Genomic DNA, 14,043 nt, shown 5'->3' on the forward strand with positions numbered 1-14,043 from the left:
TAAGCTCTTAACTGACACTCCTAGAATGAACGTGTATCTAAATATAACTTTTGGATGTATTAACTAAAAAAAAATACAAATCTTTCAGAAGTATGATTTAAGAGTTTAACAGATTCCTAACCCCTTACATTGCTTCACTCTCAAGGGTTAAATCTGTTTGAAATTGAAATTTCTTCTTAGAAAAATGTCTGGGTCATGCTATGAAAAACATTCAGAAATAGAAAGCATCTTCTTATGATCCCGTAACTGGTAATTTGATCCTGCCTGTCTTCCCTTTTCTTTCACTTTTTCCAGCATAACTTTACTTTTGGTCTGAGATGAAAACTTGAAAATATCACAGAAAGCAATAATGATAATAAACCCAGTGGAAGCTTTGAAGAGGTGAAACACCAGCTAGAAGTGAAATATCCCCTGTAGCCATGGCAGGCCCAGCTTGTGTTTCTGTGTCTCAGAGAGCTGTTACACTGCATAGCAATGACCAGTACTCTGCTTTTCCTTCCTTTAGGACTGTTTCTTTTTAAATTGTAATTTGATCTTTCAAATATGTTGTTCTTCCTTCCTTCCCAGTTTTATTCTTGTAACAGAGAATATCCATAAACAAAACAAGAAATACTGAGAAATACTTTTACTCCCAACTGAGGTGACAGAGTGTTCCCAGTACTCATGGGACTGGAACAAAAAAATTATATTTAGCAAGAAGGAGATATTTCTGTCCTACAAAATTTGCTGGGATTTTCTAAGTCTTGCTTTTCTGTTTGGGGACAAAACAGAAAGCTTTTAAAGTTTGACACAAAAACTAAAGGCAGGCAAACAAGTGATTCTGTCAGAGTGGTCTGGCGACTGGGATCTTCAGGCTGGGAGTGGGGGATCCAGGTCAGAGTCAGAGATGTATTATTCCCTTGCATCCCGCATGTTACTGCCTGTTTCAGGGCAGGTCAGTCTCTTCTGGAGCTGCTCTGCTTTCTCTGGTCACTCAGAAAGGTTCTTGAACATGCTAAATGCCCTATTCACCAGATACTACTTTAAGTCAGTCAATACTGAGCTATTTCTGTGAAGTAGAATAGCTATAAGATGCTTCCCTATTTCCACAATTGTTAGGATTTTGTATGTAATTTAAGCTGATATAGCTGCTCAATTCTACTTCTACTTTTTTTTTTTTTTTTTTTTTTTTTTACTCAACTCCCTGAGGCAAATATCTACCTCTGCTTTTATGCCAGCACTCACTCAAGCTTATCCCATTCACAGTAAGCAAGTCTGGGCAGCTAAACTCTTGGAAAATGATTCTCTTTTTTTGGTAGAACTAGATCTATGTGTGCATTGTCTGACTACAGAGTGAGCTCAAAGTGAGTGCCAACAGAGCAGAAGTGGCAGACGTGCAGATAGATGTCAAGACCATGGCAGTGCCACCTTGGATAATTTTTCACTGCTGTGAAATGGCAGGCTCAGGCCTGAAGAGGTTTCTACTCCACCTGATCTTAAACATGAGGTAGAAGTTTAGAGGAGGTGTACTTTTTTCTCTCACTGTAACAACAAGCAATTTGATCAGAGCCTAAATAGTTTTTCCCCAGTTACCAAAATCAGCGTGAACTCATGATGACAAACCTGTTTTCTCACCACAGTCCCTTTAATTAATCCTAAAATTCCTTGTCTAGTTGTAGGGAGAAAGAAAGAATCTGACTACTATAACAATATGCATTAAAGCCTCACAATAGTTCTCCTGCAGCACTGTAGAACCAGTGCTGGGTGACCTCTGCTCCTGTTGGTGACAGAAGTCATGCAATGCCCCAACAGACCAAATCCCAGTTTTTTCTCTGGAACTTTTAGGGTCTGCAAGCATAAAGGCACTGGAAATGATCCTTGGTGGCCATGCTCGATTGACATGGGGCATGATCATGGTTCAGCTCCCTGTGGACAAAGGGAAGGGGTTTGATCTTGCATGTATTCTGCAAAGAAGGCTTTGTGTTGCTGCAGACTGTTTCCAGCTTCGCTGTACTGCTGCTGGAAAAGATTTGAAATACTGGCTGACCTGGTCCATGTTGTGTTAAAAATGTGATGATTGATGAGAGTTTATAATTAGTTTATTGCAATTATCTCATTTAAGTTACGCTTGAGGGATGAATTCCCAATCTTGGTTTGTATTTTCAGGCACTAGTAATTTTGAAAAATGAGTAATCATTTGAATTAAGATTTATTATGTGTGTTTCAAATCAAAAGCAATCCTCAGAATAAAGCCGTGCAAAGAGCTTGTTTTCGAATGAAATTTAAATGCATTTTCTAAATGTTGTCTTATAGCAATTTTTAGAAATTATATCTCCTCTTCTAGAAACTAAAAAGAGAAGAGGCAGCCCAGCAGATCTTATTCATGAAAAATTCCCCAAACTCTTCTAGTCAGTGGGAGTTTCACACCACGAAAGGCCACAAGATGAGGTAAGAAGCACTTTTAAAATCTGAGCTAGCCAAATTATTGAGAAGTGTGAAGTTACTAATAGATTTGAATGTTATACCTAGTCAAGGACTTTTTCATACCTCAGTTTCATTCAGCTTCCCTCTGTTCATGTGTATATTTTAACAGTGATTTTGGTAAGCAATATGTCTGGGCACTCTCTGTTCCTGATTTTTGACTTTTTAATGGTAGACAGGCAGAAATTCTCATCCCTAGTATTTTTAGATCCTAAAGCCTCGGAACATATCTGCACTTCTGAGGCTCCTTAATCTTTCATCAAAACACCTTAGTTATATCTGTTGGCAGCCTTACCAATAACTAAAAATATTCAGAAATTCCGTTCATGAGATCTTTATGTGCTTCTAACATTTAGATGCTCATAATCATCAGGGTTATCTTTTTACTTACTGACCATCTGCCAGAGACAAGGGGTTTTTTATATATTAAAAATTAACTATTTATTAGACTTAGGAAAATATTATTGGATCCCTGTTTTTCTCTTCTTCAAGAAACTTTGCTTTCTGTTGATATGCAAAATGACATTTTGGGGTTGCAAGGGTTTTATCTTCTCCACACTCATGAAAATCCATAGAATTATAGGCTCTTTTCCACTGCCACAATGCACACAAATTTTAGACTTAGATTTTAGCACCTAGAATTCCTGAGCTCCTGCCCATAGAGAGAATGTGTGTTGTGCTGAGGGCTGAGAGAATTTCCAATATTGTAGCTGTAAAAACTGCCTGGTCCAGATCTAGGCACTGCGAATAAAGGCCGTGTCTGTGATCAGCATGATGAGAAATCCACTTGACTGACAAACAGAAGGAGCAAGACTCAAGCATGGCGAGGAAGAGGTCTGCTTCTGGACCAGGGGATTGCTATGAAGAAAGGAACTCACCCACAGCTGGATGCTTCAGGAAGTGGTGAATAGGAAGAGACTGTAAAATTTGGCACTGGAGCTAGGAGGAGGGATGGATTACTAAGATTGTATAAGGAGCCAAATGGTGAAGAGCCTGTGGACCAAAAGGACACTGAGATATGAGCCACAGGTGGGAAAGCGAGAAGAATGTGTCTGGTAAGTAGTAGGCTGAGGAAATTGTGTGGGGAATGACAAGTTGAAGCTGATAGAAAAGGAGTGAAACAAAGAGATTGATGGAGAACTTGGGCGTCAGGGCATGTCCAGATGAAGCAGATCAGATTGGGTGACCTGGAAGGCAAAGCAGAGACCTTGCACAGTAATGAAAATATGAGTGGGCTAAAAAACCTGGCAAGCAGAGAATGGGTGGAATAGGTGGGCAGGCTGGGATTGGGATCTGCATTGGCTGTATGCTGGAAGGATGCTTTATTAGAATTGTGTATGTTATTGCTTGCTATTTTGTGTGATCCTGTGAAATATGAAATTTTCACAGTAATGACATTTTAATACCTACAGTGGCTATTTTTACTGAAAATGTATTGGTTTTTAAAATACTTCTCCCTGCAAATAGACTTAGACTTTTCAGGATGCAGATTGCACACAAAGAGAGATAGGAAAAAATCTATTTATCTATCTCTGAAAGAACAAAAATTTGTTGTAGAGCAACAAAATTTAAAGATTTGGTCAACAGGTGTTTGCACCAGCTATTCATGACTTCACCACTTGCAAGTTGAAGCACCATTGGCAGCATAAAGAGGAGGTAACTTTAAGAAATGTATTTCATAAATAGAAGGAAACTTGCTCAAATATGGTATAAGTCCTTTTGCAATCCAGGTCCTGGACTCTCCAGAGGCTTTTCCTGCTCTTCTGGTTAAATCAGGCTATAAAAGCAGTGCCCTCTGCTGCCCAGGACCGAGAGTGCTGGGCTAAAGGATGCTAACCCACACTCACATGAGCACCCTTCAGAGTGCTGTGCTATTTCACATGAGCTCTGCTTCTCTCTAATACACGTGTTTGCAGGAATTCAAACAAGCTAGATTCCCTCTTGCTGCCAGAGGTGATTATTTGTATTCATTGTTGTAGTACTTCCATTCTTTGAGCTCAGATCAAATGTGATCAAAGGGTTTTTAGATGGTCCTTGTTTATCTGAATTGGAGGTTTCATAAGCAGCATAAAGAAATAGGTTGCTCTGAACTGGTAGACCAATGGCCTCCATGAGCTTTGCAAAGTGAAATGTCACACTGCCTTGCTCTTCCAATGTATCTTCTGTGACAGCTTTCTATGATCTCTGCACAGCTGCTGCCACACCAGAGCTGGAAGGACTGATCCCAGTGAAAGAACAGCTTTTTATGAGTGCAGCTCCTCCCAGGGCTTTGGCTCTGGTTACTCTGGGAAGCAGAATTTGTGCTAGAAGCTCAGCACTGATATGGTCAGGGCAAGTCAGCCGAGTTGTTGGGAAGTGGCTTGTCATTGTAGGGGTTTGGACCTTTGTACAATGGGCAAGACTGAGATGAAGCCATGGAATGTTGTGGAGAACTCTACTCTGCTTAGGGGAAGCTGGAGATCATGTAAGAGAAAGGTCATGGGGAAAAAATATCATTTGAGCATAGTTAGGCATAAAAACTCTCTTAGGAAATATCTTATGGATGGCTCGTGGCCATCCAGAGTTTGGAACACCAGCAATAATGTTTGAGGATATCTTGTGTTCAGACATCAGTGTTGTGAGATCAGTGAATTACTCTGCTATTCTCAGGGCTTTGAAAGACATGTAGATTCAAATCAAAATCCTGAGTACAATGCAGATGACAATTTCTTTTCCTGAGCTCTTCACTATGTTCCCCAGCTGTGTTTACTTCCTGCCCTGAGTTATGTAGCATGGCTATATGTGAAATAACATCCTTGCCTGTGAAGAATCCATTTGTGTCAGACCTGCTGATTATCTTCATGCAAGGAGAAGGGATTCATGCTGGGTGACTGCCCAGCCCTAGTATTTATATGGCTGCTGTACCATGCTTGTGAATGTGAAGAGATGCAGGACTGTTGGCCCACTTGCCCTCAGGACTGTGGTGATCCACTCCTGAGAATGTCAGCGATCTTCCCAGTCCTGGTCAGAGGTGCCTGTACTGTCTCTTCTGCTAGCTTCTGCTTTCAGCAGAATGGTCAGCTGGCAGGCACCAGATTTATTTTTTTGGGGAGAAATTAAATGTATTTCTTAAGACCAGCAATAATATTTTAAATTTATTATCTGCACAATGCCATTTTTTCCAAATAGAAGTGAGATACCATTGATAGTATAAATAATGGCATTTTTTTAGGTTCTTACATGCTTTCCCATTGCAGATTTCTAGTGGTTCTCCTACAAATTACAACTGATCTTTTGGAGAAGGAAGGAGGACATGAGCTGGAACTTGGGTCTCATTCTGTGTTAAATCTCTGTGCTCAATTTCAAGAGATGCCATTCAGCAGGACTGCCTGCTTATAGCAGACATGACTTAGAACCTGTACTGACCTGACAGGTTCTGTGCACAGCAGCATCTTTGATACAACTAACTCCTAGCACAGGCTCATTGTTTCCAGCTCCAGGGAGAATCAGAAATTGCACATTTCAGAGCTGCCTGAGTGCCAGTGTCAGGATGTCAGACTGACAGTGATAATTATGCCCCAAGGAAAGGAAGACAGACAGGTTTGACATTGCAGCAGACTGTGGCTGTCTCATTTCATATGCTCAGTTTACGGCCAAGGGGCAATCAATTTTAGCCAGGGCAATTAATTTATTTAAATCCACTTTGACATTTGGCTAAAATGGTTGTGTTGGAGTCCTCTCCACAGGGAAAGGTGCCTGGGAAGGCACTCTGTATTAGCCCAACACAGCTGGTCTCAGTAATTAGGACCAGACGGTGCAGCAGGATGCATGCACCCTTAGAGGACAAGTGCTTACTGCTTCCAGCTTGATCTACAGTAGAAGCAGGGACTATCTCACAGTTGTACACACAGGAGGTGAGTAGTTGGAGAATGAGTTTGGGAGAAAACCTCAGTTATATTTGAAAATGTAGGGATAGGTAGCTGCTCCTTTTCTGCCTGACTACAGTGGCAAGAGAGCAGGAGTGAGGGCAGATTTGTGGGATGTATGCAAATTTCTGAGTTATGGGACCAGGGTCTTCTGCTGGACCTTTGTTGTTGAGGGATTTAAGTCAATGGACTACCTCACTGAAAGCCTCTATTGGTTATCAGTTCTTTAAAGTAAAAAGCAAACAAAAAGTCTGGATATTTTAGAAAAGATCTTTGTAGCTACTTCTTCAGCTATAAAATCCTGTTTTCCATGCAGGATTGTGTAACAGGCTTCAGAAGAGTTCTCTATGAAGGCCGAGAAAGGGATTACCCTGATGCTGGGATGTTCCATAACGAAATCCCCACAGGCTCTCCTTATTCTCAAGAAACTGCTTAAGGCAGTCTGCCCAGTTTGCTAACACTACTGGGTGATCCTGCATCACATTCCCCTTTTTTCCATCTTCCCCACTGTCTTCTTGTTGCCCCGCTTTCCTTCACTGTCTTCCCCAAACCCATATTGATAAGACCCTTTTACCACCATGCTAATACTCTGCTGTAAAAGTCATTAAGACTGAAAGCAGCACCACAAGTCAAGGTGAGAAGGCATGGATCAGAGCTACAGCTTAGTCCATCTGTCCTTCCCAAAAGAAGCATTCTCACTCTGACACCACTGAGTCGTTTTCAGGGAGGGCATGGGGAATACTCTGCATGGGAATCTCCTTACCTTTGGATCAATGATTCATCTAACATTGTTGGATCAGAGTTTGCTGGACATGGTGATCCCTTCTGTGGTAAAACATTCAGAGGCTCTTTGATGGGCTCATAGTTTTTGAGCGAACCTGTGATATAAGAGAAAGCCAAGAGGGTGTTAAAACAGTAATTTTCCTAATTTACCTTTACTGTATGTAGTGGCTTGCTGACACCAAAGGGCAACAGGAAAACCACAAGACACAAAGGTGGTTACATTTTAGCTTTGATTGTCAAACAAGATTGAAGTGTCATCCGCTTGTATAATGCAAATGCAGCTGAGAAATGGTGAAGTTGGATTTAGGGCACCAGTTCTTATGTATGGGAGTAGCAGTCTCACACTGCAGGCTGGGTCCCAACATGAGTGATTTTCAGTGCAGTTATTTAGGCAGAAAACATTCAGCTGTGTGTGGCTGTGCATGCCAATATTTGGTTTGCCAAATCAAGGCTTCATTACTGCTCTGCTTTACTGCATCTGCATTCTGAAGATGTTCAGTTTACTAGATAAATCAAGGTTAGAGTTGGCGAGAGAGGAGCTTTACTTTTAATTACTTCTCCAATTTCCCTCAGATGAACCACTGATCCTTTCACAGGGAGTCAAAGTTGCATTAAGTCCAAGGCATACTACTGCAATAGTTGGCAGGAGAGGATGCATCTCGTTTTTCAAATGAAATCTCCTATTGTTTGAGGCTTGTGATAAATGGCCTTGCTGTTTTTTATTAGAAATATTTTGGTCTAAGTCATAATTCTGTTTATCTTTCACACTGGTGACAGGACAGTCAGGTCAGTGCTCTGACTGAAACAGGGTTCTGATTCACCTTTTAAATAAATTTTCAGAGGGAAGGGATGACATCCAGAGTTTGAAGACTTCCTAAAATAGAGCCAAGGCCTTATGAAATAGTAGTTTGCGTTATTCACTTTCCATAGTTTAAACACTTTATCCTTCTGTCAAAGATTGCTTAAAAAAACCAAAACAAGCCAACAATTCTTCTTCTAGTTAAAGAAAAGCATCTATTATGTTTTACAGCTCCTAGGCTATAAGCCAAAGCTGGGCTGGTGCAAAGGGTGCCTATATGGAAGCCTTCCCTGAGCTGGATTTAGAAAATTTTAAATGGCTTTTCAGTGATGTCATTTCTTGAGTCTTTATTTTTCTCATTTTGTATCCAACTCTGTCTTTTCTGTCTCTTCCTGTCTTTTTTCCTTCCCTTCTCCTCCCCTCCAGTTGTTCCCTAAGCAAAATGAGAACTGGTTAACATTTGAGCTTGAGTCACATTCTTGGATAGCTGCTGTTCAAATGGGTTGGAAGGCAATATAAAATAGCTCACCCATCCCTTGCTTCCATGCATGTCAGCAAATGCTGTCAGAAGTTCAAATGGGGCTAGTTTAGAAGCACCCACTGTCCAGTTTCAGGAGAGGGAATGGATTCAGGGAAGTAAAGAGAGAGAGCAGAAATGCTGCTTACACAATCCTAGCTGAATTTAAAGGCTGTAGCTTTGAGGAGGACTTGCTACAGTTGCCTCAGAGAAAGAACTATTGCTCCTAGCCCAGGTGTTGCTGTACAGACTGGAGAAGGGACACATTCCCCAGTGTGCTGAACAATTGCAGGCATGGAAGGAAAAGCCCTGTTTGGAACCAGTCCTGTTTCAGTAGTGGTAATACAGGGAGGGGAGTGGCAGAGAAGCACAGGTCAGCATTGTGGATGCTGTAATGAGTTGCTAAGAGAGAAGCCCTTCTCTTAGCTTGTCCTTCCTCAATGACACAGGCCAAGACACAAGGGCTGTCCTCCTCTGCCAACATCCTGATGCCATGATGCTGCAGGTCTATGAAGAAGGTGAGTCCTTCAGTGATGGTGCTGCTGCACTGCCAGCTGCAGATCACAGGGGTGAGGACCTCCTCGGCAGCTGTGGGGACACTGTGACACCCGGGAACGGGAGGGAGGGCGGGTCTGTGCTGTGCTAGCTCTGCAGCAGTGCTCTGGGAGGCGGGGAGAGGGTGGCTCTGCTCTGGTCCTGTCTGCACCCACAGGGTGGAGAGCAGCTCTGCTCCTGCATAGGCAACCCTCAGTTTATCCACAAACTTTGTTGCAACAGTAGCAGAGTATTAAACAGGAGCTCTTTGCTGCTGTCTGCTTGGAAACTTGGACAAAGGAGGGGATTTTCCTTCCGTCCGTGCCACAGGATTGAATGGACCTTTATACTGAAATTGCGTGGCTCCCTTGGTGAGGCAGGCACAACACACCTATTTTCTTGGGGACATTTCCCACACCCCTTTTATTTGGGGGGTGGAGGACGTCTGTTCTTTTTTTTTTTTCTTAAGGAACTTGAGAAACTCCTACTTTCAGGAGCTGAAGAGGTGGCTTTACTGCTACATAACAAAGCAATAGCTTTCAGTGGTTTGCACAGCAGTGAAACATAAGCAGTGGTGTATCATCTTGATTGTATATCACCAGCTATCCAAAGTTCATAGTCCAGAGCATTGATTCTGTTAGATTATAACCTGATAATAGGATAAGGTAACTTTGCTGTGAAGGAGTTTTAAAATTCAGTTTCTTGAAGCATCTGGGAGATGGAAGCAAAGGGCATTTTCTATGTTCCCAGTTCCAGGTGTCTGTCATTTTGGACTTAGATTAAAACCACTTCAATTTCCTTCATGCAGCCCTGTTTCCAGTGCTTCTCAGTGTGTTGCAGTAGCTCATTTCCTGGCACTCTCTTCATTTCTCCTATCTTTCCCTTGCTTCTTTCACAGACAGCTGCTCAGACAAGGTTCCAGCTCTGGCACCTGAAAGATGCCTGGTTCCAGCCTGGCCTTGCAGTAATGCTCTGTACTATTCATACTCAGAGAAAGCCAACGCATTCCTTTTTTTACTGAAGCCATGGCTGAATGCATGTATGTTCTGGATGGTGCTCCTGTTGTTTCAACCTCCTTGTTTAAAGGGAGTCTAGGTGTTTCTTACAGCTCTCTTCAGTGCAAAGTAGCAGTAACTGCACTTTCACAGAAGTCTTGTTCATCCCTCAGAAGGAACCATTGCAATTTCCTCTGGTTTTGCTGACTGTTTTCTGTACTTTTGAACATTTATTTCTGTATGCTAAAGTCCCTGCTTCATTGACAGCTTCATGTCTTTCTCTAAGTTATTTTTCTCCTACAGAGCAGAGGGGTGGCAGTGCAGAGTCCCACATATGTTTAGATTCTCTGTCATGAAATGTCTTTAAACATCCAACCATTTTATATTTCCAAGCTGAAAAAAGAAGGATGGCACTCCTCTGCCCACTGTGCTGTAGGGCAGAGGTGTTCTGTTATGTGCTGACAGCTGAGCTGCTTTCTATCTTCCTGTCCTTCTGTTTTGTTGACTCCTCTAGTTCCTAATCTCACTGGAAAAAGAAGCATAATGCTGTTTGGGTCAGTACTCACCTGTAGCATGCTGCATGTGCGTTGCCTCTCTCGAAGTCTTTCTTTTCCCTCTGTTTGGCAGCCTCATGGATCGGTAGTACCTGGAATTTCTTTGAATGGCAATGTACTGTGTGTGCAAGTCCCCCTCGTGCGTCACTGGGTTAGCACCTGCTGACTCTTCCTCACCTTCAGAGACCGAACCTGACTCTCTCAGTACCTGCTGAGAAAGGCCCTGCCAGAGCCCACCAGTGGAGAGCCTGTGGGTGGCTTCTCTCCCATGCTCCTCCATGGCTTCCAGAGCTGGTCTCTATAGCAACTGAGACGGTGGATCAGCAGCAGAGCAGCAGAAGACAGGTAGCCTCCACAACTCCATCAGCTTTATCTGAATTACAGCTGGAGACAGATAAAACAGAACGTAACAGGAGAAGAGAGGACAAAGTTCTGGTTAGTTCAGAGGCCATAGTCCATCATCTGATTAGGATAACAGGGACTATACAGGACTTTTTATCAGAGATCATTCTGACATCATCACCTTACAAGGCTTATTCTCATGTCCTGAACATTGCTTTGATATGTTCATGGTTGCCATTCCATGACATATGACAGATGTTACTGGAAGAATGTTGTATTTTGGTTTGGTATTACTGGTTGATTTAGAGTGTAAAACAGATAGTGCTCATGTCCTTTTTCATGAGGGTGAAAATGTTACTGAATAGAAGGTAAAAGCTGAAGAGAAAGCTCAGTAAATCTATCTATTATCTGTATACTCCTCCATGTAATAGAAGAATTAATGCCTTTTACAGGGCTGGGTGCCTTCTAATACTTATCAACAGCACTCATGCCTGCTGTGCAGGTAAGTGAAGAAAAATCCATAACTGTAGGGCATGAAGGTAGAAGAGACAAGATTATAGAGTGCAGAGGTTTGATTTGCTTTCCCAAAGTTCCCCTCAAGTGCCAGTGTACCTCCTCATTGACACAGTGACTTCAGCACAAAATTTCTCTGCTCTTTGTGTCAGTACATGGACTACGCCTGGACTCCCAAGAATTTTTAGGAGGCACATCACAACAGCAAAACATCAGTTGATCTTTCAGCCTTTGTAGGACTGGGTAAAATATGAACAGATTACTTAAGCATTCTCTGGTCCTTTGCTGAATTCTTTCAGCTGTCAGTCTTCCTGAATATATAATATGATTTTGTGACTGATGGGGTGTCATGAGTAATAGAAAGAGATGCTGTATAGAAAATGTGAATATAAAATTGACAGCAAGCTGAGAGAAGGGCATAAAACTGTGCTGCGGATTAGTTAGATGCTGTTTTAAGAAGTCACATGTATCATTGGTTTGTTATGTTACAGTATATCCAAGGCACAAGATAGCTTAGAAAGTAGGTGTTCAATTTTTTATGGGTCTTCTGCAATCTCTGTGAACTCATGTGTTCCACAAACATTTCCCATGCTTGTCCCTGGGGTCACTCTAGCAGACCCTGGGACACCAGGGACAATTGGGCCATCATCTGTGAATCCTCTGCTTTCCAATGTTTTTTGAAGGCACTATGATTTATCCTTATAAAGAGAAGGTCACTCCCTGAAATCATGCACTGGGCATGAGCTTCTTGGCTCTAGAGAGGAGAAAGTCTGCTTTCTTCTTTCATTACCTAACCACAGCATGCAGCTCTAAATTTGGATCCTGACTTCAGTTCTGCCTTTTGGACTGTTTGGAACTATGGTGGTTGCTCTGGGACTGTTTCCAGAGTTAATGGAAGTGTATGAAGGACGTATTTGTCAGTGGTGGTGTTAAGTTTGGTTTGTAAACTACTCTGAGGTACAGAGATTCACTAAGCCTGTTTCTTTTTCTGTGGGTCTGTGGAACAACGAAATAAAAGCAGCTGCTGTTGGAGAAAGTTTGAAAAGAGAGAAGAGGCTACTGCTTCTCCTCTGCCTTTTTTTGTCCTAAGACTAGAGCCCCAAAGACTTGATCCTTGCAACTGTGATGGAAGTATGTCTTCTAAGTGGACTACAATTAATATTACAGCAGTAATCCTACTTAACCCCAAACTCTAACAATTGTTACATTTTTATTTATTTCTCTTCTATAGATTATTTTATGCCTTGGCACTCAAGGAGATGAACCTATGACAATCTCCTCTACATCAAATTTCCTCTGTGCTTCAAGAGGCCACCCCTTGTCCATGTGACTCATACTGGGACCTGTCTCTGTCACGACCTTTGCCAAGCTGATGAAACTTGCAATGCTTTGCAAATTGCTGCTAGTATTTTATTGAAAAAATGGATAAAGTTTTCACAGGAGCTGCTCACCAGTCAGGAGTAGTTTCAAAACCATTAAATGTCCAAAGGGACCATTAGGCAAAGAGATGCACATGTGTGCATGGAGAAGACTGTTTTCCCCTTTCACCTACCTGGTGAATATGAGAGTACATGGATGTCATTGTTGAGCTTTTACAAAGATCCTTGGCAGAGAAGGAGCCCCCTGCATGGGCAGGTGATACTCAGCTGGGTTACCCAAAGACTTATCTGTATGTTCAGTACCCCTGGCAAAACTGTGTGCTTCACTTTGCCAGATACTCCTTTTGTTCATCAGAGGAGTGAAGGGTGCCTGTCCTGAAAACTTAACTTGTTCCCAGGTTATCAAACAGTCCCTAACAAACAAGATCCTTGACCAGAAGTGAAGATAGCAATGGATGAGAGAGAGACTTTCATGTTTTCTAGGAGAGGCAGAAGGGGCACTTGTTTAATGTGGTGGTTATAAACAATATATGCTGTTTTTTACTTTCTTCAATGAAGAATTCAAGAACAGAATGCATTTCTGAAGTCATACTTCTGATTTCAAAATTGATACTCTAAGAAAGTACTGAGAAACCATTTGCTGATATGTCAATCAAATAGTCCTGACTTTTCCAGTAACTTAGGTATATTAAAAAAACTAGGGATATGTTTGAATGATGCATTCAAATTTAGTATTACTTTTTTTCTTGTAGCAGTCAAACTATTCTGTGACAGAGAATAGCTCAAGCATGTGTGGACCTTAACTACCTCTGTCTGAGTGTTTGTAGAGAATTTTTGAAGAAGGTATTCATCTCTGATGGTCAGAGGTAGATGAGTGCCAGGTGTTTTGTCAGGAGTACCCCCTCCCAAGTATATTCACATGCCACCTTGAAATCACATGGCTTGAGTCACCACTCGCCTGAATGTGCTTTGCAGGCAAACACTTCCCTGGAGCTCATGGAGACCAAAGTAGCAGTCTGTAGGGAAAAGAGAAAGATGGCAACAGTGAAGCCAGAAAGTGATGCACATACAGCAACACTAGAAATATGCATTTTGACTCACACATAATCCAGCCTCCAGGAATTTGACTGTATATAAATTTTACTTGCTTATGTAAAAAACTGGCATTTACCAGCAAATGCCATGAATTTTTACAAGAACAGCTGAACTCAGGGATGTTGGGTAAGATGCTAATACAAGCTGTGAAAGGGACTGAGGTTCCT

The 14,043-nt window shown here is 41.9% G+C and overlaps 1 protein-coding gene across 5 annotated transcripts in view; it reads left to right on the plus strand.

Annotated features, from left to right (window-relative positions):
* Positions 1–14,043, plus strand: part of NEU2 (neuraminidase 2) — a 37,399-nt gene that overhangs the window by 2,886 nt on the left and 20,470 nt on the right. For 2 of the 5 annotated variants that reach the window (XM_066556662.1, XM_066556660.1), the window contains exon 3: positions 2,324–2,427. Coding sequence is in view for 1 of the 5 variants with exons in the window: in XM_066556658.1 (XP_066412755.1) it covers positions 3,507–3,515 (9 nt within the window). In the remaining 4 variants the exon portion in view is untranslated. Of the gene's footprint in view, positions 1–2,323; positions 2,428–3,405; positions 3,516–10,811; positions 10,893–14,043 lie in introns of those variants that run through there. The other 3 variants (XM_066556658.1, XM_066556661.1, XM_066556663.1) reach the window with 2 other exon arrangements.

This window comes from Molothrus aeneus, chromosome 10 (assembly GCF_037042795.1).
Source record: "Molothrus aeneus isolate 106 chromosome 10, BPBGC_Maene_1.0, whole genome shotgun sequence".
Classification (NCBI taxonomy): Eukaryota; Metazoa; Chordata; class Aves; order Passeriformes; family Icteridae; genus Molothrus; species Molothrus aeneus.